Raw genomic sequence first — 27,006 nt, forward strand, 5'->3', positions numbered from 1 at the left:
TCCTCTCTGGACTCTCTTCAGTACAGGAGCTGGTAATGAGGTTTCACAGCCAGCTCAGGGAAGTACATTCAATTGCAGCCTATTCTCTCTAACAAATGCAGCAGCTCCAGGTATGGGGAGTGGAAGCATTTCACGCAGTCATGCATAAACGCAACGCGCACACATATCTGCAGGCGAACTGCCAGTTACTCATGCATACAAACAACACGTTGTAGCTACTACCAGCTTCTCTCTGAACTCATGTCAGAAATCAGCCGTGTGAATGTTCCACTAGTTTGCAGGGATTGTGGAGAGCTGGAGGAAGAAGGAGCAAAGTCTCCGATGTGAGGATGGGAAAGAATTTGTAAGAACGCTGGCTCCTATTCATGTCCATGACTGAAGGAATGTAGAATAAAGAAGCTGGTTAGTTGGGGAGGAAACTGGTGACGCAGCTCTCCACTGCAGACCAGACAAGCTACAATAATGCGACCCTCCTGCCAACTAGTGCCATGCCGTAAACATGTGAGGCAAGCAAACCCTCCCGGCTAAACACTGTTTGCACACAGAGGAGAGCAGGAAATTCAATGCCATCTATAATTATTCCTCCCTGAGCACTGCTCAACTCTTTCTCAAGGATACAGTGTGTGCGTCTGTGTGCTTGCATTTACAAGTGCATTAAAGACTATTGCTGCTCTTTAGACCCTCTGCAGCAGTCAACAAATTATAGAGTGGGAAGCCTTCCTGCGGGAATATATTAGAGCAGCTTTATAATGTAGTCTACGCAATAAGGTTAGCTGCTGCTGTCAGCGTGGACTCCTGAATGTATGAATGAATTGGAGAGAGGAGGTGGGTGATTATCCCGGCTGTGGTCTGTTTAACGCAAAGCAGCAGGATCCAGCAGCCGGCCTGCTTCGGCTTGGCCATTAAATCGAGAGAAAATCGGACCATAAACTGAAGAATGTAGCCGCTTTAAATACCAATCCCCACGCGAATTACACTGTACGTTGGTGAATTTATTGACAATTATGACTAGGCACTTCCTCTCTGGCACTGCTTTTTGGCTGTCAACACATTTAAATAAACATTAACTGCTACAAAATAGGAGGCATAATAAGCTGCGTTGTGGCTTGTTAGGCAAACTGTGAACAAACTGAAAAGAACCAAAGAAAAAGGGCGACCTGAAAGACGCTCGTCCTGTTTTTTAATTAGTTCAAATTGAATAAATAGAACGGCTTTGCGAGCTCTTAGTGATTCTGCAGGCCCATAAAGAGTTACTGCAATTGTTAGCCCCATTAGCATACTAATTGTATGAAGGAGCCATTGTTTCTTTAATTAAAAACACACTGGAAAGAGGATTTTTTTTATATTTGATCGAAGGGCTGGCTGAATGCATGTATCAGAGGCTGCAGCTTAACGTCCTCAGATGTGAAAAATCTGCGAGCGAGCTCACAGGAAAATAAACTCTTTTGATTCGTCAAACAGCCTCATTTTCAGTTTGACATATTTAATACACTATTATAAATAGAGGGTTTTTGTTTGTGTGAGTTCCTTCTTTGCACACACACACACACACACACACACACACACACACACACACACACACACACACACACACACACACACACACACACACACACACACACACACACACACACACACACACACACACACACACTGCAGTTACGCAACAGTGGCTGACTGATAATAGTGTGATACAAGAAACAAAGCTGAAGGCAAGGATTTGTAATCTCAGAGTCTCTGTGAGTATGTGTGTCTAGCAGCGATGGGGGGAGCGCAACACTCTAATCAGTTTTTAGGCTTACTTTATCAAGCTTATTTTTGCTACTCTTATTTTCCTCCCTTAAATGTAATCTCTTTAATATTTATTTTGAGACCTAAAACATTACTAACTGGAGCTTAACATACCAGCTGGCTTTTATAATCCTGGGAAGCAGCAGAAGCAGCTCATGTTAAACACAGAGGACAACATCTTTAAAACACAAGCAGTGAAGGTTTGACTGACGCTACAAAGCATCTTTAGCAAGACTTCAGAAGCACGCCCAAACATATTTTTGTCTTATTTTAGAATTACTTACTTCATGACATTTCATAGAAATTAAATAATCAACACTCAATTTGACCTTTCACATCCATTTTTTTTTCAAAGCTTATGACATTTAGTGCTTTCATATAACATTATATACTTTTTATGCATGCCATCTAATTTAATTTAACCCTCCTGCTGTCTTCATTTACGGGCACCAAAAAATATTGTTTCCATGTGTGGAAAAAAAAAAAAACAAATCAAAAATTTCCCCAAATTTCTTAAAGTTTTCAAAACCTTCAGGAAGAAAACTCCAATAATTCCTTAAAAGTTTCTCTTGAAAGTTTTATTGTAAAAACATTTTCCAAATTTGGCAAGAAAATTCGTGTAAATAATTGAGTAAAAATCTTCCAAAAAAAATCCTAAAGATATCTAAAATTATTACATATATATCTATAAAACTTTTAATATTTTCTTTAAGATCATTCACCAAAAAATCAAACAAAATCCAGCGAATTTCACTGAATTTTGGTTGATTTTTGGTGAATGTTCTTAAGAAACATTTCTAACATTTCTTTTTTCCACCAAAAAATGTTTAAAGTTTTCATAAAAATGTTGAAAATGTGGACATCAGTAGTTTCACTGTGAATTTTTTTTTTTTTTTAACATATTTTCAAACTTTAAAGTGGGTCAATTTTGACCTGCAGGACAATACAAGGGTTAAATAATCAACAGTTAATTTGACTCAAGTGTCTGGAAAGTGCAAAATCTTATGCATGCTTTTATTTTGTAAAGATTGTGACATTTTATGCTGTCACATAACAATATATACTTTTCATGCATGTCATTGGATTTTATTTAACAAACAATAGGTGGATATATTGAAAAGAATACATAATGTTATGTCTGGACCGAATAATTGATTACGAGGTATTTTGATAAAACTATCCCCAGGTTTATAAAACTCAGTGCGTTCAGTTCAAATTCATGACTATCTGGCTGCATGTGTTCCTGTTTTTAACTCTTATGGCAATGAATAACACACAGACTACACAGATATTGCACAGAAAACAGGACAAGCAACAGGAAACATGGATTAACTGCATTTTTATCAAGCACAGTAGCTTTTATTCACATTCACAGTGGGGGCATATAATAGAAGCACAGAACATCCATTTAGGACTCGAAGCAGAAGCTGGGCGCTTCAAATACAGACATCTGCCATCCTATAGCGTACAACAGACGTGTTCACTGCGGCAAAGACACAACAGAAAGACCTTGACCTAGCTGAGGTTTGTGTATCATTAACTATGTAAATCTTTATAGGACCTGTATCTATAATGACTCGTGTCAAGGTTTGTTTTGACCTACTTCACCAACAGCTTGCAATTTACAGCACACACCCTATGCAAAACATTTGTTGTGAGCATGGAATATAGAGAGGAGAAGGGAAAGAAATGCAGATGAACGTAGAAGAAAGATGATTTAACGAACACGTGAAGTGTGGCTTATTGTTCTTACAACTGTGAAGTCAAACTAACTGACAGAATCTTTCCAGCAGGTGTCTGGCTGAGAGGAAACAAAGCTCCTGCTCTCCAAACTTTTCCTCGTGGGATAATTTGTCCTTTTCTTTTCTTTAAAAAAACAAAGATTCAAAGCTCCAGCCGAGCGATGTGACTGGTCAAGATTTATTCCAACACTTCTGATTATGCCTACAGTCATGCTCTGCTGGTTGCCATGCCAACACTTGTGGTAACCAGGGAGCTAGTTAGTCATCGGTGCTATTTTGTCCTGTTTTCCTGTTTTTCTGTATGTGGAAGTCCTGTCTGCGTAATCAGTAAACAAAAACGATAAAATGCCACCATATCATAAAACCACAAAGGTCTCGTCCTCTAATTTGTCATTATCAGTTTAATGGAGTTACATTTTAGTAATTTACCACCAGTGTTCATAGCAGAGTCTCCACAAACACAAAAACATTCGTATTTGTCAGGCAAACACATATGCACTTAGTTTACTAGGCTTTTTTCTGTGTTTTATATGTAGTAGAATCAAGTATTTTTTGCATCAAGTTCACTTTTTTTTTGAAGAGTTCAACAGTTCGACTGTTGGTTAAGTCAGAAAGATGATTTAGTAGTTCAACAACTTGACATCACACATTGCACTCTTGTACTTTTACACGCAGCTTTACAGAGGAAAGTTCACTGGTGCAAGTCTCCTCAATTTTTCTTTGCAAACCACGTGTGGCTTCTTATCAGTGTTGGTTAAAACACAGACAAGTTTCCCGACAACAAAACTGGAACAGCGGCGCAGCCTTCCTTTATATATTTACAGGCATCATGAACAGGACAAAAAAAAGCCTGAGTTGTACTAGTGTCTCAACATGTTACATTTGGTCTTTTATTGAAACACATGTTGTATAAATCTGTTTATTTGGGATTACCAGGATTTCAGAAATATCACAGTTGTGTTTTCTCATTCTGTTCAAGGCAGCGATGCAAAATTGTAGCTTTAACTTTAAGAGTGATGGAGTTTTGTCACACAGCTAACACAGGCAACAACTGGTCCATTTTATTTTTGTCTGTACAGGAAAATGCAAATTCTGTTGTGATCACTGAAACTCAGCAGTCACGTCTGAATTGTCACTGCAGTTGAATATGTCCTTATCTCTACAGCAAACACTTAACACCTTTATCTACCTCTTTCATTTGTTGAGTGGATTCAAATTCATGCAATTGTGGCACAAAAGGCGTAATAGCATCACAAAATGTTCTTCACTGTAAAAACAGGTTAGTGTTTTCATTGATGGTTTAAGCTTCTTAATTTCTGTAATTGATTTTAACTTCTCTGATCTATCAAGTGCAGCATCTGAAGGATTCAACCAGCAAAAAAAAAAAAGAAGGGTCAAGTAAAAGTCTCAAAAGCCAAAAACTATTCGGTGGCACACTCATAATACTCTACTCCATCTAAAATCCTAATATTGGCCATGAAGGAATGTGCTAATGTTGGTGTGTTCAGGTGGTTGTGTTTGCTACCTCACACATGGCGAGTTGGTTGCTGGCCTGAGATCAAGTCCCAGCAGACTTTTCTTTCCTTGGTCTCGTTGTTTCTGAACAAAGCGAGCAGCCTCCTCAGTGACCATAAAACACAGGTCCTCTTCCTGCTGGGCTCTATTAGGGCCATTAATCATTAAAGAGAGTCTATCTACTGTAAGAGAGAGACTGTAAGAGCAGACACCGCAGACCTTCATCCGATGCACTTTCTGCTGCAGCCTGCTAGCTTCCTGTGCCACAGGCGGCTAATGGCTACATTACACTTCTAATAGCGTTGTTAAATTAAGGTTTCTTTGCTTCACAGCAGCCTCAAACATTCTGTGGCAGTTTAATTGCACAAAGTGAAGAGACCCTCCACTTAGAGCTCCTCTGCAAAGAATAAATTCATGCTACCATTAGGAAACTCATTATTCGACACTGATAAGTTCTGTATTTAATCTCTTTTTTTCAGAAACTCTGACCTGACCCTGCAGTTGTTTTCGGGCTTTGAGCAGCTCAAGTTAGAACTCCAGGTTTTTAATGTGAGAGAAAATGAATGACAAAATTCCAATTTCTCCCTCCTTTGACCTGCTCCCACTACTATCACTCATATGTCTCATTATTCAATTGCCCCATCGTACCTCATATCTCCCTCCAAGCCCTTGTACCTTTGTACTGTCATTCAAACAGGCCTATCCTTTGATATGATGACATCCTCATCACAGCCAGAATCCACTCTGCTGCTCTTTTTTTTCCCGCCTCCCTCTCCTTCCTGTCACGAGCACAATCAGCTGTTTCCTGCTCTTCAGCTGCTGCTGTACCTGACAGCTCTCTGCTCTCCGTCCTCTCCCCTCATCATTCCCAGCAACCCGTTTACATACAGATAACCCTTTAATCCATCAGCTGCTTCTCCTCTCTCCAGAAACAGCCCGTGCTGCCTTTCATGCTGTCATCTCGCCTCTGAAAACTCGCCTCGGATAACTCACACACCCAGGGCTGCATTCCTCTCTCTTGATAGACGGCAGGTAGGTGCCTTTGATCACACATTCCTCCTATCGCCTTCTCGGTGTGATCAGAGCTGTCACAAGGAGTTGACGCAGGCTTTACCTCGCATGGCTGCCCCCCCGCCTCCATTCTCTCTCCTCCCAGACCCCAAACTCTCTGTACAAGGGAGAGGCTTCACACTTCAAAATGGCTGTTCAACACCCCAGGGCCAAATGAATTAACATGCCAAATGTGAACCGTGCCATAATTGAAGAAAACTACAGTGCATTACCCAACGGCAAGCCCCACACTGATAGGAGACAGTGTGTGGAAGCAGAGAGATCAAAGAGATCTTTATCCATCCTTAATGTGTGACATTACAGAGTGAAAAGATGCGGTGAAGATGCTGCAGGAGCTGATGGACACAATGACGCACTGCTGTGGCAGCTCACCCTCGAAAGGCTTTTTTTTGACCTCCAAAATGACACTTTTTATCAAAGGCAGAAACATGAAAAAGCAGGATCACTGGCTTTTCAACTTTGTGACACTTCTTGAATGTGCCCTTGGTTTTGTAAGGAAAACCTAAGCATCAAGCATGATATTTCACCCAAATGATGTTATTCTACTTGTCTGGTTTAAAACACCGTTCAGATTAACCACATTCAGAAAATAATCACAAATTCTGTGCTTTTCTGCTAAACCACAATATCATTAGTGACTCCTCTGTGACCAACATAAATTATGAATTTATAAGTGATAAATTCAGGGGCTTTCTCGGCTGAACTGCAGGATGTGCTTACACACAGCAGATAGAAGACAAGGATGGAAACAAACAAGATATTCGGGTATTAAAATGATTAGTATCTAAAGCCAAATGTCATTGTTTCCTAGGAGCACCTGCAAAAATGTTGCACAGTTTGATTACAAGTGTTTCATCTTGTATAAAAGTTATATTGTACTAACTAAAAGTAGCACACTGAACAAAAGCAGATCAAAATTTGCAAAAAGACAGTTTTTACTGTGTGCTCATTTCGATGCAACAAAACCTACAAATCAACTTGTTACATAAACATTTAAGAGTTCTGGTCTGCTCCACAGACTGCAGAATGTATCGTTGATAAATCGTTGTTCAGTCGTCAGCAGAGAGCAGATTGATGGTGATGTCATTTGGACATGATGGGGTAGGATGAGATATACCAATACAAAGCTACTGAGCAGGTGGTTGGCTTACCCTAGAAAAAAGATGGGATACAACTTGTTAATTGAAGACCACTGGAAGTGTTTTTTTTCAGTTTCCTGACAGAGCTAGGTTAGTTGTTTCTGGTGTTTACAGTGATGGCAATCTTGTCATCTTATTCATGGAAAGAAAGAAAAAAAGCGTTACTAAAAATGAGCCCTACAGCTGCAGATTTAGCATCTCAAACCACATCAGTAGATAAACATCACTTAACCTTACTGTCCACAATCATTATTAACACAACACTCGTCCTGCTACAGGACAAACTAAACAGGTGTGACTTTCAGATGTTTACAACAATGAACATCTGATTACTTTCAGTGTTGTGACATTTGAGGTCACCACAAGTTCCTCCCTGTGATGCCAACTGATAAACACAAGGGCATCATGTGATTCATGCACACCTATTTTAATGCTTTTATGTCTGCACCTGAGGAAAACAGTGCATGACTGAACCCCTGACAGCAACCTTTAGTGAAATTTCCATTATTGAGGCCTCTGGATTTTACTGGACAGTTTCTAAGTGACTCATGCGTCTATGCAGTGTTGTCGTCTTACCATCGTGCGTCTTCCTGTTTTTCACTTCTGTCTCTCTATCTCTGGAATCTTTAACTTATCTGCAAGCCAGTTGTTCCAAATCTATAGACTTTGCTGAGACAAATATAACCGCACAGTCCGCCCTCATAGCTGGGTTGCAAGACAACATCAGCGACAGACTGGCGCATTGAAACTTTAGTGAGAAACACCTCCTCCGAACTGTGGTCAAAAGTAGAGCCCTCCTCCACCAGAGACACCTGTCTGCTTCTTTATTTTGCAGCCACAACATGTGGTGTATTAGCTGTGAAGTTTAACACGTCGCACCTACTGTTGCACAGAAGTATCAGGGTGGGCTGAAAACTGTACGCAGGTGGGAGGCGGTGCGCCACATTCAGCCTGTTATTTCTGTGAAACAAAGCAACTGCTATGCTTTTTCCAGAGTAAAACCAACTTCACTGTGCACAATCAGCTTCTCGGAGTAATAACAAAACTTCATCCAAGAAGTCAACAAGCGTGGAATACATGTCAAATCGATCTGTTTTTGAGAAAACGGTGTGAAAAAACTGCAGCATCTTTGTTTATGCCTTAGCTGTTTCCACATCTGTACAAAGCAAACACGAGGAGGGAGCATACTTTAAAGAAGAGCATCAATTAGAAGAATGAGATGACGGTCTCGGTTAAATATTTGAACGGTTTTCAGCGACACTTCCCTGCGTCTATAAGCATCTGTAACAGTTTAGGATTTAGAAAGACAGCCACAACCTCACGCATCAGCTGAGGGAGGCTCCACTGTCCTCATCTCAACTGGGAAAACAAAAGTCCAATAAATACTTTCAGGGAGCCAAGTCAATAGAAAACAGGCACAGACAAGGTGACAAGAAAGCACAACGAACAAGCTGAAGTGACCAACTGAAAAAACACAAATTTAACATCCAGGGCAGAGCAAAGAGACAAGAGGCGTTTGCAGCATCCTGTATCCCACAGCACCACCAAAGTGCTGATGCGGTGCAGACGCCACGATAGCGATGACGAGGGCCGGCGCTATAGGAGGACAGACGAAACGCTGACACTTCTGGAGGCGAGCCTGAGGGAGTGAGGTAGGAAATGAGAGAGGACGAGAGGGAACGGAGAGCGACTCGGAGGGAACAGCAAAGGTCAGAGACGGGCGGCGAGAAGAGGAAGCATGAAGGTGAACGTGACAACGAAATCCACTTAGCTCATCTGTTAGCTATTTGGTGTTTTGCATTTACACAAATCTGCACATTCATGGACACACAAATATTTGTGTGCTCACTGAAAATGCCTGCTGGGAGGGAGGACAGGGAGGGAGGATGGGGAGTCTGCTGAGGCTCCTGGTTTTGAAGCTGTGGGCCGAGACGTGAAATTGCTCTTGTATGCCTCAATCGATTCTCCTCTCATCCCTCTGTCAGCGTCTCGTCCGTCCGTCCCTCTCCAGCAGTTAAATTCAACACCAGAGACGAAACAAAGAATGAAACGACAGAATAAGATGCGAAACATTCAAATAAAGACACATCTGAGGTCGTCACCATTGGCTGAGCACAACAAAAGAAACACAATTTGATGTGAAACAGGCAGTGAAATTGAGTTGAACTACAAGTCAAAAAGTAAGCTAAAGAAAGCAGATCTGGAGCTGATGAAGATATCCGCCGATGTGGAGATTCAAACCAGCACGCTCCAGTTCATCGGCTAATAACATCACCCAGCTTCTCCACATACAAGCTGCAGAAAAGCAAAGACAACAAACAGCTGTGGTATCTTTTCTCCGGACAGAAAGCTTTGTGAAAAATACTTAAGAAACCATTCTGAACACACATACAAGGATATCACACTGCAGGAAACGTGTTCCTTCTTTAATGCGTAACAAAAAAAATACTCAAAATACTATTAAGTGAACAAGAAGGTGTGATGGAAGAAAAGGTTTTAAATATCTTTTCAGCTTTCTTAATTTGAATTCACACTGGATTTTACTTGGCTTGTGTGTTAGTGCCATTTGGTTTTCCAAAAATTAACATTCTCTGCCGAATTCTGCTCGACTGGCCAGATTGCTTCTTATATTTTAGGAAAAAATACTATATTTGAACTAGAAGCTGTGACTGAATGAACAGATTTGATTTACTACTAAGCTTTCCTAGTTTGAATTAGCACTGGATTTTGTCTTCCTGGTGCCGTCTGGTACATTTATTTGCAGAATCCTTCATGACTGTCCATATTCTGCCCGTTCAGTCTCTGGGAAAACCAGCAACCAGCAGATACACAGAAACTGAAAGGCCACATGTCATCGTGCTGCTGGTGAGAATGGACCACACAGAGGGCTGATGATCCCACTGAAGTCAGGACCTCCTGTCTCCCCCCCCTCTCATCCCACCATTTGCTCTGCAGCAGTCCTGTCTGCTCCTGCTCCCCCCCCCCTCCACTGTCCTTCACTTCTATCACAGAGCGTCTCATCGATGTGACTTCCTCCCCCGTGACTTCCTGCCCCCTGCTATGTGAAAACATGTAAAGCATCCCCATGTTGGTCTCCCCCTTGCTTCTTCCCTACATTTTCCGCGTTGACCTCTGCCTTCCCCCTCCGTCTGCCCCCTGTCCTCCCTCCTACGTCCCTCCACACCCACTGCCCTCCTCTTCCGAGGTGGTCTCCCCAGCGTTGTGCAGCGATGCCCTGCAGTCAGGATTAGCTTGATTCGTAACCTTTCAGGTTGTCCTTTCCGAGCACAGTTCCTGGGCCACATGTGTGCATCTGCAATTAACGTTTGGAAGGCAGGGAGATTGAGTTCATGTATTTTCACATTTGCAGCTTGTTATTCATAAAGCACAAATGCAAATCTTGTTTCAGCTGCTGCACCGTGAGAGAATTAAATAAAACAGAGAAAGCAATCGACAGAGACTTAACGTCCCTCTTCTCTGCAAGCATCTTTTGGGCAAGGTTTGGCTGCCGACAGATCAGGCTTTATCTGGAAATTAAGAGCGCACATTGACAAAGCAAAGGCTTAGCAGTAATTGAAAGGACAAACTGATGTAACACGTGCGAGGGAGAGCGAGGGAAGACGTCAGCGCAGAGAGCAGGAACGGCTGGGAGGCAGCAGTTATATCCACAACGCTGCATTTTCTTTTCTCCTTCGGAAAAGAGCACTGCCCTGCAGTCACAGCTCACGTGACACCGAGTGTGTGTGTGAATTGTGGATGTCTGAGAGTGTGTCTGTGTTTGTGTGTGTGTGTGAGAGAGAGAGAGAGAGAGAGAGAGAGCGAGAGAGAGAGAGAGCGGCACACAGATAGAGATAGCTGGCAAGCTAAAATGCCCTCTGTGCTGGAATTTACCAGATGGTACTGGACAGAAACCAGGGGTATCTCACACACACATTCACATATTTTCTGGGCCTATTCATGATTGAAAGTGAATGCAATCAAAGCTATTTATTTAATCTTGAAGAAAACATGCAATATAAATATAACGAATTTCAACGTGATGCCCTTACAGCTAATTTTGCCTTTCAGTTTGCAATGAAAACGGACATGTGAAGCTCTCCCATTAATAAAAACTACAACTAGCAGCCTGATAAAGCCAGGCAGGTTTGCAACACTGCAAAATTTTCATGCAAAGACCGGGCACATTGGGGATCGCATAAGAACCGACACATTACCACACAATCCTGTATAATTTAACGTAATCTCGTGAAACAGTCCTGCAGTAAATGAAGCAGCGCAGCAAAGAATGTTGTCTGTGTGAAGCCTGCAATGTTCATCTTCAGTTTGCTAGAACATTTCTATTCATTCCTGTCATTTGTGAGGCTGTTTGTGGTGTTTCTGTATAAGATTTCACTGCAGCTGTAGCCGTTATGTCGCTCACATTTTGCATTAAACTGCAGTTCGTTCAACAGCAAATCCTCAATTACGGTTAGTAGTTGATCAGTGATCTGTAGAGATCTCCACCCACACTTTGGCATGCATGTGAACCACAGATTAATTAGCAAGTTTAACCACCATCAAGTGAAATACTGCTTTATTGTCATCATTACTCTTTACAGTAAATAGAATGGCACTTGAGGAGAGCAGTGCTCCGCCCTATCTGACAATTTTAAACAGTGATTCAGATCCACGCCTGGAACAAACAAACAAACGGCACTTCAAACATACCTCCACTTACGTGAGAAATTGTTTTGAATCTCAAAGCACAGTTGAAGTAACAAGACACGGAGGGGTGTGAGGACATTTATATTTGAATCTTGATTTGAAAAAAATTGCCAAAATGATCTGATCTGCAACTCAAAAGAATTAAGTATTTAGATTTTTCCATAGAAATTACCCAAAAATATGCATATAAACACATAATAAAATAAGTTTATCCCATAATCAAAACAAATATAATACTACCATTTGATTCTTTGTTTCTGCAGTTTGTGAGGCTTTTTAGTTTTTTGGTTGTTTTCTTCTCACTGTAGTCTGGTTAGAGCTTTGAGCCACTGGTAAAGCTTGTGTTGTGAACAACAGGAAAAAGGCTTCCTCATTAGGGCGACAACCGGTTACACAAACAACAACAGGAAGGAATGAGGGGGGGGACAATCAAGATCAAACATTGTTCCATTACAAGGCGGCGTAAAGCATGGACACGGACGACGTAATCAGCTGAAGGCTAATGTTTAGGAAGGAAGTTGTGCTGCTTGTTACATGACCGTAAAGGAAATGCTAAGATACGTGAAGTATAATAAACGGATTCGCTTCGTGCGTCTCCACCTGAGGTGACAAATTCACAGCTCGATGCTTTCAGAGGTAGCTGAGTCATTTCAGAGAGGTGCACGGCAGCTTCACAGATGATTTATTCAACACTGTGACCTTTAGATTAAAAATTAAACAGGATTATTGTATCTCTGAGCCTTAATGGTGCTGGTAAGCTTTAAACTGCGCTGCACTATGAACCGTTGCTGTGCGAAGATCAGCTGACTGAGAGGTCCATGCCAAGCTAAATGAAAGTCAGCTAAACTTAGCTAAAATGTGCCAGCTTTGCTCACCCACAAGCATTCGAGCTTTCAAACCCGCCATCCTAGAATACTGATTTAAGTGCCAGTGAACGCTGCTGTAACCGTATATTTAAGCCAAATGATCTCTGGCACGGAGAAGCCACTTCAGGGAAATGTGTAATTAAAGTAAACTATAGGTTGATATCTGATGTCCTCTGTGTGAATCAAAGTTGTGCTCCTTCCTTTCATATAAACCATTGTTCCTCTTTACAAGGAAACTGAGAAACAAAATAGCTGGAGTCATTCTAGTCCAAGGTCCGCTGCTTCATTATAGTTAGCTTTCAGATAAGAACTCACACGAAACAGACACACAAACGCACATACGCAACCCCTGCCGGGATCATTAGAGATATTCATAGTCAGATTGCTCCATAGCATTCAACATGCAATGACAAATTTGTGCAGGACAGCATGAAGGCCAAATATACCCTCTCTGCATGCTCCCTGTTCACTCACACACAAACAAATCCCTCCTCTTGGAGCTCTATCTTTAACTCCTCTGTGACCCCAGCCTCTCTCTCCCTCGCTGCCCACTTACCAGCACCGTTGTGTGAATGTCCGAAAATCAGAGAGAAAATCAGAGAAGATACAAAAGCAGCAGATTATGTTGTTATTTCATCTGACAAGATGACAACCTAAACAAGCCAAAAGCACACCCTGCCAATGTTCTGTTACTGTTGCCATCACAGCTCTCTGCTACACTGGTACAACTTGTTTGAAATCAGCTCTGGACTGTTTCAGAACTGGCATCGCCGTCCAGTGTGCATTAAATACACGGGAGTTTGTCTTGGTGAGTTTGGTGCAACGACACCAAAAGTACAAAGAACTGGCAGCGAAGGATTTAAAGTGGTAAAAAAGGTAATAAGGCACGAAATGAAAAATGAGTAGGATCACTGGTGCGACAGTTCACGATGTTGGCTCAAGTTATCGACGGCCATGTTGATTTAAAGGCCTGAAAACAGCAAAAATGTCAACTATGATACCTGTCAACTATGCTACAAAAGTCCCGCAATTATATATTGACCCAAGAAATAAAGCTTAGCTGACTACAGACATAATCATGATTAGCTATGACACCATTTAGACAGTCAAATCATAGCATGAGACGGGTTTTGCACAACAGCGTCTTAGACTACTTCCATTCTGAAAGCAAAAAACGGAAATTCTCTGATGGACAACCACAGCAGAGTAGAAGTCTGGGTTAAAAGCATGTGACGACCGGAGAGTAGCGGATCCCGTTGAAAGTCCCAGTCAATGAAACTTGACCTTTGGATGACTGCTCTTTGGCTCACGTCTGGCCTGTCTGGGACCCGAAGAGTCTCAACACTGACCCTCTAATTCCCTCAGTATTGTCTGTCTGGTACAGCACGTTCGAATATCAGGACAGATTTAAGCACCGATTTAGAAATGGCAGCGTGTCCCAAAATGCATCAGGAAGAGGCACAGTTGATTCATGCTAGCTCGCTGCTCTGACGCACAGACTCGCTCACACACATACAGTCTGTGCTGGCAAAGCAAAGCTTTAATATAAATGTCCCCTCAGCTGGAAATTGTTTCCAGTGCAGCTGAAAGGCTCCTTTTATTGAGCTCGTCAAACACCACCCCCCATCCTCTCTTCCTCCTGCACACATACACGCTCTTTCTATTCAACATTTAGACGTACAAGGAAGCGCAGGGTAAATTCTTGATTTGTTTAGCATTTATTCAAATCATATGCTCAGCTTAGTGTACAGTTCCCCGTCACTCGAATGCCAGCAGCAATCAAACAAGAGAATGTGTGCACGTTTGTCAATGTAATTAACCCCTGATGTAAAAAAAAAAACTGGAGTCAGTCCGCACTGAGCACAAGATTCGCAAAATTTTAAAGGGAAATTAATTATCTAAAACAAATACAAAGGTGTCAAAGTAATTTCCAGTTTGCATGAATGTTTGGCAGAAAGCGAGAAAAGAATATTTGAGGAGGCTATCATACTACCACGCACAGCGCCTCAGCTGATTGAGCAGTCATTTAAACGTACTAAAGCTGGGTTTCGTTTTTGGAAAAATAAGACTGTCTAAGTAAAGCGCTGCACAATGAGCTCTTCTGAAGCCGCTCATCTTCCGTTTTACGTGATACTCTGCGACCCTTTCTCAATTTTCGCTTCCTCCTTTCAGTTTCTCTGTTCTTCTCTTAGCAACTCATTTTCTCCTTTTCTTATTTTTTACCATTTTGCAATAATGTGTAACTTGGGAGTCAGGAGCACATCTGACTCAGGAGACACAAGGGTCATGTCTTGGCATCAGTCCTGGGTTTGATGCGGGGTTCAACCGACCTGCAGAGGAGTTTAGAATCTACAACTACACTTTAATTGGTGAGAATTTGCATTTGGTTCGCATCTCTCTGCCAGAATTCCATTTGCGCCGTTGTGGAGCAGGCCTTCAACAGCACCATGGTAGGATGATAAACAAATGAACAGTTTAATCAATAACATTTGAAAAGATAAATAGAAAGTTGAAGAGCGTTTTGGCCGACCAGTCGATACTTAACGGAGCGATATAAGGGACCGAATGGTGCTGTGGTGCCAAGAGCAGAAGTGCATCATTACATGCACAACAATGGCCTTTAGATGCCGCTCAGCTTGTGCCGGGATCTGGAGCAAAAGTGAACCGGTGTGGGTGTTACTCCACTGGCAACACCAACAGCAAACACGTCACACTTAACAGGAAGAACAGGTTGTGCTTCAGCCGGTTTCATGCAAATCTGCACATGCATAAATCTGTGGACAAGACACACACACACACACAGGCGCTTGGAAAGTAGCTGCAGGCAAACGGGACCTAGTTGGGATTACTTTATCGTGTTAGTGAGTGCTCGCATATTACTCACACTCACACCCACTCATTTATGTCATGCCCGGACACCAACATTTGGCATAAAAGCTGAAGACTTTCCTCACTTTACTTCTATCCAGAATGTAACACACACACACACACACACACACACACACACACACACACACACACACACACACACAACTGCTGTTTTGCAAGAGCTCAGGAATCAGTAACTAGCACTAGATACAGGTACATTCTCCAACAAAACAAGAGAGATCAGGACCAGAATCAGAAGTAAGACCAGAAGTTTCCTCTTGAACTTGGACCCTCTAACATTCCTCAGCCTGTGCAAAGCCATACCTGCCAACATGGACCCTTGAAAAGAGGGGGATTTTCTAGCAGAACAAGTCCTTATCCCTCCATGCACACACTGACTTTTTCCCTTAGAAATCCTCTGGGTTACTCACAGAACTATTCAGTCTTCTAGCCAGGCTGATCAGAAATGCAAACCGGCAACAAAAGAGACGGGGTCTCGCTTTCAAGCCCGAAGAAATCTAATAGAAAGCTCCACACTGAAGATTTCATCTCAGCGGTTATTAAAGTTTGCTTTATGAAATCTGTATCTAGGCTGAATTATCATGAGCATTACTTGATTAACCACCACAAGCATCCAAATCAGGGAAACAGTCTGGGTTAGACACCTACATACATCCAATAAGTTGTGTACTTGTGGAGTTAATGTGTGGAAGTTGATGTGAGAGCCCGCAGACTACAAGGAAGTTTAAAGAAAAACTGACTCACTGTGTTCATGTTTGTTGCTTTTGCTTTGAGGAACTTAAAATCAACCAGTTCTGTTCTGCTGCAACACCGCAGATGTAAAACAAAGGCTTTCAGTCTGTTTTGTGTCGTGTTGCGTTGTTAGCTTTGTGACACATCCACAAAACGGCAAATGAAAGCAAGCAGGTTAAGCTGTACACAAACACAGCACACAGTAGCACCGCTGCTCTCTGTGATTATACACTGTATGTTTTTGCACAGCGCAGGCTTAGAAACTCAAAAATTCACAACTTTGAGAGATTTTTGTTTTATTGGCACTTGAAATTTTTACATTTGGGACATTTTTTACAACAGAAACAATGTATTTAACAATTTATGAATAACCCATCAGCTGGAATGACAGGAAAATTGGTGGAAAAAGGGGGAAGGAGGAATAATGACAGGCATGTAACACTCATTTTTCATAGAGAACGACACAGAATTCCCATTCACAGACACATGCACACAGACAAACATTAAGCAAAACACAGTTACATAAGCAATCAACGGATGAGAGGTTCTAAACAGGATTTCCTGTTGGTGTTGTAGACATGCATCAATACAGCTGAATGAACTCTACAGTCACATAGGACCCCTGGATGTACACATTGACAAAAGCTTTGCTAACACCAGCAGCTGTAGATACGATAACAATCCGTCTTGCAGAGACAAAGCACAGATAATCAACAAACTCTCGCAGTTGTTTCCAGTTCGTTTCCAGTGGTTTCCACATCAATCAAGCCAAATGCAAAGCAGATATTTCAGCTGCTGTACTGCACAACCTGTCAGCGTTTCAACTCTGAACCGCCAACTTCCTGACACGCTTTAATTTAACCGAGCACCTTCAGAGCGTTCCACGGCTCTCGAGGCCCGCATGTGACAATGTCAGAGTCGATACATCAACTGATGCACCGGGGCGGGATGATGCAATCCTGATCTGTGACTCAGACCGGCAACACATGGCATGGGCAAGACGCGCGTATCCACCAACATGCTTCATCCAACTGGCATTGTCAGGACTCGGTGGTGCACTCGCTCCCCCTCTGAATGTGTCAATCAAAGCCTGTTAGCCGCCCGAGGCTGAAGGACGCCTGCAGACCTCTTTCTGTCTCCAGCTACTCCCGTCATACATGCTGACCTGAGCTCAAGTCAGAGTCGGGACAGGGACAGCTATTTCCAGCAGCAAGGATTCCCCAACCATTGTTCGTTCATCCGTGACCAACGCGCTGCCGACCTCTGACCCCCGACCTCTGACCTCTTTGTTCGCATGTAGCCAGAGGGTCGACGCGTGAATGAACTACGAGCTGCATTCAAACCCACACACAGAGCAGCTTCTAGCCACATACAGTCACAGCAAACAAAACTCCTACAATTAGCAAGATGTTTAGCTGATAAACAGTCACAGTGGCACGATTAAAACAAACCGGAAATTACAAAATATAATTAGAGCTTAAGCCGTTTGTCAGTGGAGTCGACTAACAGAACATCAACAAGGCAGGGATTTTAAAAACTGTTAAAACTGTTAGTCATTTTCTAAACAAATATGCTGAAAATTTGTTTTTGTCTTTTACAATGTACACTAAATATTTTAATGTGATGGATTTTTGTTGGAAAGACATTTAAAGGGCTCTAGGACTTTGTAAAAGCTGTTTTATTTGGAATTTTCTGCACTTTTGCAGACCAAATAATGACTCAACTAATCAAGAGCAAAACTGTGAGATTAATCAGTAACAAAAAGAGTCAACCCATTGTGCCAGATCACAACATTTACAGTAATGAGTGAATCGAAGAACTCATTTAACTTAATTATTTCCTCAAAGGGTCAACAGCAGCATTTCCCAGCAAAAGCAATTCGGTTCAATTCAAACTTTATTATTATTATCACCATAAGGCCACAGCCTAACCCTCATGATCATGAATGAATAATGAAGGTGTGAGAACTCAAACGGTGGTAGTAAAGTGAGTAAAAGTGATGAAGTGTGCAGGACTTTTGGGTTTCTTCTCAGGCAAAGAGTTCACAATACTACATATCTGTCATTAAAAACAGTTGCCTTCCTTTCTGCGTGTCATTTCATCCCATGCTGTCTCGACGAACAACTTCCTCCCGCTGACTTTACCCCAACGTCAACATTCGGATCAACAGAAACCTGCTCATTATTACAAATTAGCAATTTCACCTGATATCTTAAGGGTTAAAGCGTTCTACTGTACCTCCCAGTCTGTGTGAGTCAGGGCTGCGATTGCCACCTCTGACACAAATTAACATGTTCTCACCACGGCAGAAATGACGGGGCGTCTCAATGCAACCTGCTGAGTGAGTATGAGTGGGTCTGTGTGCTATTTCCTCAAATCATCTCATATCAGGATGTGTTCGTGCGACAGTTTCCTTTTCTGACCAGGAGAAGAAGCCACACAGTCATGTTCACTACAGGTTAGGAACAGTTCATTTAAGGCTTAGATTTCATTGTTTGTCACGGTTTTGATCTGCATTCTTAATCCTAACAACAAAGCTCTGATTGATTATTTGAATTAAGATCAATGTTTGCTCGATGAAAATGTCCATGAAAAGTTCTCAAAATCTCAATGTGAGGTCCTCAAATGACTACTGTATGAAAAAACTGTCTGAACTCGGGATGCTAATGATTGATTGTTCAGGTCAGAATAAACCCACTGAAGCCTCCTATTGTTTAATGAGATGGAGTTATGGGTGTGTTTGCTGACTGCCCAGAAATTTCCCATAAAACACCTCCCTGTTGCTATCTGCGACGAGTTCTGTTGATGAATTCAGCAGCACCAAGTTGTAACAAAGTGTCTGTTTGAGTTGACTCTGTACTTTGCAAACTTCCTGTTACTACTTCATATCTATACCATATACTAGTGAAAAAATTCAATAAAAATATCCTTGAGAGAAAACAAGTGTCTGGTTTATCTAGCCAGCTGAGGCTAATGCTAAAGCTAAGCTAGGTTCTTCAGCAGTGATTAGACGTAGCTTGCAAACAAAAGTGAAGTGGTGTATCGGCGATGCTCTGCTCTGAGTATAAACACATTTTAGTTTCGAAATAAACACAGAGTTCCTGTCTGACTGATGAGGTTGCTGTAACAGTATTTGTGGACGTGTTCGCTAACTACCCCACCATGTAGACCAGGGATTAAGTATATTTTGACATCAAACTGCTTTGTAACAACTGATAACACAACAGGTATTTGCTGAGGAAGATTACAACAGATTTTCTGTGTTTAATGCTTTGAACTGATATGCAGTTTTAGATTAAGTTTCTATTTTATTGACATCTATTTTTAAATTTTGTAACTTAGCACTGACATTTACTGTTCTTCAAATGTTATTGAACCAAGGGTCAGCGGTTAAAAATGCTTTTATTAGCATGTGGAAAAACTTCAAGCACATTTCACTCATTTTAACAAATAATTGACTATTGATTGCTATTGTGTTTGACTATCATTAAAGAAAACTCCAGACTTGTCTGAATCACTGATAAAATGTGAGCAGCAATTTAGAACGAAGGAAGGTTAACCCATAAGTTGGTTTTAACTATGTTTTTTCATGAAGCAGTGCCTAACGGCATTAGTTTTAACTGAAACTCTTTTGATAATGTGGAACCATCACGTGGTTCCTTCTGTCGGTGTAGCTGGAGCTCCCCAGCTTGTCTGCTTTGCTGGAACATATCGAGAACTGGTGATGTTTGAAATTCACTCTCAGCCTCGTCTGCCGTGTATTCATTCTTATCTGAACCGAGGTGCTTTATTCTTCTGCTGTTCCTGAACTCGTCTCTTGCTGTTTCAGCACACATACCTGCAGTGCATCGTCTACATACTCATCCAAACCTCAAATTGAAGCGTCCCGCTGTTGCCATGGGGACCGTTTCGACCCTGTCAGCACTTCTACCCAGAGCGAGGTAATTTGCCCCCTTCCCATCTCTCACAGTCTTTCTACGTGTCCCCCTCCTCCTTTCACTTCACTCAAAGATGGAAAAGAAAAAATCCCACCCTCCATTCTCAAGAGGCATGACAATTCCTTCTCCTATTCTCTCTCTCAGATTCATTCACCCACAGTGTTTGGCACCAGCCATCTCCTCTCCTCCCACTCTCACTCCCACTCTATACAGTCTTTATAAGTATGTGTGTGTACACTTGCTCCTTGCACAGGCTCAGAGAAGGCAGTTTGTGGGGGGAAAACGAAGGGAGATGTGCATCTGCTGCTGATTTCAGCCACACAGGAACAGTTAAACGCTGATATTTCCTCACATTTCCTCAGAGACCACAAGAAGCTAGTTTGATGTATAGACTGAGCTACGCCACAACAGGAAGCAATTGTTCTGAAGATTAGAAGACCTGAAACGTCTTACTTACGTGCAGAATTTGACCTTTGTGTTTCTGCTGCAGGCATGTTAATAGCATGCAGCACAAGCAAGAATAAAATCCCTTAAAGAGCAATGTTGAAAGTCAGCAGTTTAAAAAAAAAACAGCCGAGGAAATGAAAATTATTACTTTGTCACTGAAGAAATGAATTTTCTGCCCGACACTGATGATAAATTATACAATAATAATGTGATACTTCCCCCACAGGGAAATCCTCAGAGCACAAATCAGGCTGTGCTAGAAAAAATAAAATAAAATAAGAAATAAACTGGATGGCTGAGTTCAGTGTTTTGCTTTTTTTAAAATTTCAACAGAAGGCTTTAAACCAAAGTTCCTTGGCTGGACAACAATATTGTGCAACTTTTCTAATACACAAGAAAATGGGAAGAATATTAAAACCACCACAAAATGAAACCGACTCAGATTAATCCACTATAAAGCCGTCCTCACACTCAGTGACGCAACACAAGACCTTCTATGAACGTTCTTCGGGATTCGCGTGGATTTAACTTCCTGTCATAACAGGTCAGAAAATGAAAGATTCGGCTCATGATTAAGCTCATAATCCGGGGGAATTCCTTGCGATGTGTCAGCTCCGACTGGACTGCATATACATAGAGGGCCAGCTCACATTTAACTTCCTCACCGCATTATCCCAACATCCTGGCAACATAATGGACCTGCTGTTCAGCGGATCAGCTCAACTCGGACAGGCAGGGCCGCGGGCACAGCTGGGATAGCTGATCTCTACGTTGGAGGGCACATTACGTGGTTTATCCTGTCTATACATAGACCTGGAAGTATTCTTAGTAGCGTCGTGCGTAGCAAACAAATACGACAGACGTAAAACTCCCAGACAGAGGGGAAATATTAGGTCTAAACCCGACTAAAAGCATTGTACATGGCTTTTAATTTGTGGAATTGCTTACCCGCAAGACACAGACATAAATCTTTATGATGAGGGCTCATAACACGCACCACAGCCAGCAAGCAAGTGTAAAACAAGCGAACATGTCACATGAAGACAGTGATTAAAAGGATTGTAAAGTCACCTGATGATGACCGGAGACTAGAAGAGGTCACGGTTTATCCTCCGGTTAAAGTTCAACTACATCAGCAGGTACATGATTCAATAATCGCACAATGAAAACCAGCAAAACCAGCACCAAGCCTGCAGAATTCCTCTCTTAAAAGCTCTTTCCATGACGCAAACAGTCAGACATGAAGTACACAGTTGATATCAGGGAAGAGTGTTGATTTGACAAAAACATGGCTGACACATCTGAGAGGAATGCTGGTGTTGGAGGAGTTTTCCAGCATGAACGGGGCACATAAATAAATCAAATCCAATAGCGTAAGCTGTGTTTTACTTCATTTTTTACCCCATATCAAAGTTAATCATGTGGCAAACCATGTTCCTGTATTTTTGAAATGTTTATGCATTTCTGTGTAATTCTCCAGGATGCTACTGTCTTCCATTGATTAATAATTCACACAAAAACCAATGGATAGACTCTCAACACCTTGGGCACCCAGATTGCTCAACTGGTTAAGCAGGAAACCCATGAACTGAGGCTATAGTCCCCGATGCAGTGGTCTGGGTTCGATTCCAGCTCATGGCCCTTTAATACAGGTCTTCTCCCTACTTTCCTGTCTACCTCTCTACTAACCTGTCCAACAAAAGGCCAAAAAAAACCTTTAGACTCTCGACACCTTAATCGGGATGTCAATGTCGCCCATTCCTTTCACTACAATGTGAAAAATCAATAAATACACTTGTTTATTTTCTCTGCTTTTCCAGCATGCCATTAAAATCAATCAGTCAATAAACTTCACATTTGCTTGGAGTGAAATGTGTCTGTCTACTTAATCAGGATGACATTGACTTCCATGCATTTTGGTACAACGTGATAAATCAATAAATAGATCTTTATCTTTTTTTATTATTATTTCCAGGCAGTCAGTCTTCCATGTGACTTTGCATAATGTAGAAATCACTTAATTCCAAGAAATGTATACATCATCGCTTAGCACAACTACTCAACCATAAAATGTGTGAGTTTCGTCCAATAACCATGGTTAGTTTTGACGTTTCAACCATAAATATGGAAGAGGACCGAGCTGCAAGTCCGTCTTTTTCCAACTTTGGGGAAAAGAGAAAGTTTCATACGCTTCAGGCCTCTGCTGATTGGTCAAATGCCACAATGCCGTGTTCTGTAATGTAGAGTGATCTTCGAAGATTGACCAGGTGAAACCACGTGCTTCTCGACCTCACTGAGAGGCAGATATTTAATGTGTGTGGAAGTTACCAAATATGATCTCTTGCCCTATAAAGAGTTAATAGGCTCCTGACACTTGTCTACTTTTTCCAGGCTGCCATTGATTTCCATTAATTAACACAAAAATCAGTCAACCAATAGACTCCTGACACTTGTTTTTAGTCAAATCTATCTCTTTGTCTAAGTTTCTCAGGATGTCATTCTCTTCCATTAATTTCAGTCGTACACAAAATTCAATAAATATTGGCTCAGGACATGTTTTGAGTTTAGTCCATCTACATTTCTACATTTCCAGGATGTCACTGTCCTTCATTCATTTCCAAACAATACATCAATCAATCAATTAATTCATCACACTGAGCATCACAGTTGCAATTACTATCTTCATACCTAATCAGATGGCCTCCTTATATTGTCTTTGTGACTAAAATATTGGCAAACACAGCAAGCAACCCAAATATATTCAATTTACAGTCATTTAAATCCGAGAAAAGTAGGAAGTCCTCACACTGTAACAACTAACAGCTCATCTTTGATCATTTTTTCCTCGCTAAATAACTATGAAATTGTCAGTTAATGGTCTCAATCAGCTCATCTATATTGTGTTTTATCCAAGAGTTTGAGGTAAAATTCCTATGCCCTGGGGACACCATTAAAACAGACAGATTTAGATAATTTAAAAGTCAAATTGAAGAGGTATTGTAAGAGGCATCGTGCAAAAACAAGGCTAACACAACATTGTGGTTGACATCTATCTCGATCAGCCAATCTATGAGGAGAATCAAAAAGCTCTGATGAAGACAAAAATCTGCGTTGATCTTTGTCAAATCTGCATTATCTTCTCTCTGGGTAAACTTTTCGAATCGTTCTTACAACACGCTGGTAACAAATAAAAACAAACGAGATGGATTACAGAACATAAAGTTTCAAGAGTCTGCTAATGGAGTTTCCCAGTAAAGGAAGTGAATCTTGTGCAAGATGTATTATAAAATGGTCTGAATGAGCTCTGATTGAGGAGATAAACCTTGAAAACACACTTTGAAACATGACAAGGATGTAGAGTTGTCATTCACATCCATGTTGTGACAGCAGATGCAGAAACCCTGAGGAGATGCTTGCTGAAGGGAATGAGTGGATGAAAATGAAGTGTGGAAGAAGTGGCAGTAATGTGTCTCACCATGTCCGCTGGGGTGCTGCTCGTCATGGTGAAGCTTTTTCACACACACTCGCTCTCAGATATCCTTGTTTTTCCTCGTCCTTGTAATAGAAAAATAATAATAAAAAAAGAAGAAGCTCCCTGGAGCCGTGGAGGAAAAAAACGCGTCCTTGTCCTCTTTTGGAGCAGAAACAATTTATTCCCGGTGACTCTCCTCAGCCAGGACGGAGCCTCTCCTTCTCTTATTGCACAACCATCTCGCTGATTATTCCCCTCACAAGTCGCTAATTTCACAAGTTAAATGTCGACCCGAGGGCCTCCTTCGACCCTTCGAACATCAACAATATTCTGCTTTAGAAAAGGTGTCTACGCCATGCGAAAAAAAAAATACTGCTGGCACATCCGGATCTTTTTCTCTCTCTTTGCTGTGAAAGGACAGAAATTTATCCGCGAAGGTTTTTTCTTTGTTCTTTTTTACCGTCTTCCGGTGAGCTCAAACACCGGTCGGCGGTGAAAGAAAAAAAGGAGAAATGTGTCGCTGCTCTCCGTAGAAATGTGTGTGCTTGTTGTTGGTGCTACGGACGGAGCTTCTGCACCTTTAGGAGCCGTTCAGCTGTCATCCTGAGTCCGTCCGAGACAAGCTGCCACCACGGAAAGAGACGCGACTTCCGCTCAGGGCTATCACAATTAAAGCACCGTGACTCCATTTGAGCAGCTCTCAATCAACTCTAATGGTACACAACATACAGTGAATTTAGCTTCTGTTGTTGATGTCACTCTAGGAATATGGAAAGAGAATAATAAAAATAAAGAACCCATAGAAAGAAGAATATGAACAAAATAGTAGTGATAAATATAACTATATATACAGATATTTGCAAGCGAGAAAGGAATACATAAACACAGTGGTGCAAAAATGATGATTGCTACATGATGATACAAATTATGAATAATAAAGTGAGCTTGCAAATTTTATTAAAACCACATGTATGTTTTGTAATTATGGGTTACTGAGTGTAGAATTATGTACGAGGAAATTTCAAATTTAACTGATTCAAAAGAAAATTTGCAACACTTTTTGCAAAAGCTCAAGGCCTCTTAATATATAAAGGAAAGAAGGGAAAAAAATGGATATCATAAAAACCGGCAGGTTTCTAACCTTCTCATTTTTATTTGCATATTATTTGATCAGTTCTGATCCCGTAATAACTTTAATCTGTAATTGTCTTAATGCTTTTCTGAAAGCAAAATTTCAAGTTTTAATTTTCTGAGAAATTTGAAAAAAAAAATCTAACTTTGAATTTTGTCATAATGGATTATTGAGTGAAGACTCATTGGAATCAGGATACTTTCTGAAATGACGGTGCATTAGTCTTGGAAATGATTATGCCATTAAACTGTAACAAAATCGCAAATTGTTCTGTTATTATGTCGTACCAGAAATAAAAGGATTTATTTACATCTTGTCTGTTAAAGTCAAACGGTACAAAATTGAAGATACTGTTCAAAATATTATATTTTTTGATAAATAGTGATTTTTATGGCCATTTGACTGTTCAGCGTATTTTTTTCTTGCACCTTTGCTGACAAATTTCCACATTTTTGACCTTATATACCATATATATTTGAGAAGACTTAAGTTGTGTGGGGGGGGGATGAATTCAGATTAATACTGATGTATTAATATCCATTTACACTTATTGTTAGTCATTTCACTTGTGGTAGAAATAATTCAAACTGCTTCATACACATAATTAATATAACTGATGAGCTGTGACAGCGATCCAACATGCATATTACTATTACCATGAAACCACTAAATGGAATTTGGTTTTCACTAATTTTATCATTATTATTATTAATATCATTATTATTAGTCCTATTTACTTGATAACTAATAGGTTTTAAGTGTAAATGTTAAATTTTTCAGGCAATTTTTCAGGTTCTCGTACATTTATGATACCATTAAAATTGATCGATATTAGAATTGTGAGTAACGTCAGACAAAGAGGCATTGCAAGAAGTATGACATTATGAGTTCTTACTCATTTCTAAATATTAATTCTTTTATCTGAATTTGCAATGCACTACCAATAAAATTCATATAGTGATATTTTCCATAGTTGAGGTTCCGTTTAGATTCTATTTTGAAATCGGGTTTACTTTCATATCCGGGTTTAATGTTTTTGTCTGTGCAGCTTGACACAGCTCCATTTATTAACATGGCGTCATTGCCCAGGTTTGGGGGTTGAACAGGGAACTGTTGAAAGTAATGATAACATGATCGGAAGAGAGAACAAATGGGTGAAGGAACAACTGGAGGCAGCTTCTCGACAGGAAACAAGCAGAAAAGAGGTTTTACTTCATGTGGAAAGAGATAGAGAGGAGGAAGTGTGGATAATTAATGGGACCTCAGTGGGGATAAAACAGAAATTCAAGATCTCAAATCTATGAATTAATGTTTTTAATGGTACAACTCACCCAAACACAAGAGTGAAGTTACAGGGAAATCTCATATTATGAAGCCTTTTTTAGGTAGCACATAAAATAGAACATGACACCACATTAACTGACAAAGAGGAAGCATTTTTCCGCCTGTCACTTCTGGGAAGGTCAAAGGTTAAAATCAGCTAGAGTCGGATTTATAGTCTCAGTCTTCTCAGGTTCGCCGTGGTACTCAAAGCTGTGCAAATATATTTGCAGAGTGACACGTCGTCC

At 41.0% G+C, this 27,006-nt stretch overlaps 1 protein-coding gene across 1 annotated transcript in view; it reads right to left on the reverse strand.

The window, feature by feature from the left end:
* The window catches only part of ubl3a (ubiquitin-like 3a), a 35,083-nt gene extending 10,137 nt beyond the window's left edge, over window positions 1-24,946 (reverse strand). Inside the window, exon 1 of the mRNA XM_022197054.2 lies at window positions 24,310-24,946. Within this exon, the coding sequence (XP_022052746.1) occupies window positions 24,310-24,336 (27 nt within the window). The 5' untranslated portion in view covers window positions 24,337-24,946. The remainder of the gene's footprint in view (window positions 1-24,309) is intronic.
* Window positions 24,947-27,006: the final 2,060 nt, after the last annotated feature.

The sequence above is a fragment of the Acanthochromis polyacanthus genome, chromosome 17, assembly GCF_021347895.1.
Source record: "Acanthochromis polyacanthus isolate Apoly-LR-REF ecotype Palm Island chromosome 17, KAUST_Apoly_ChrSc, whole genome shotgun sequence".
NCBI classification, from domain to species: domain Eukaryota; kingdom Metazoa; phylum Chordata; class Actinopteri; family Pomacentridae; genus Acanthochromis; species Acanthochromis polyacanthus.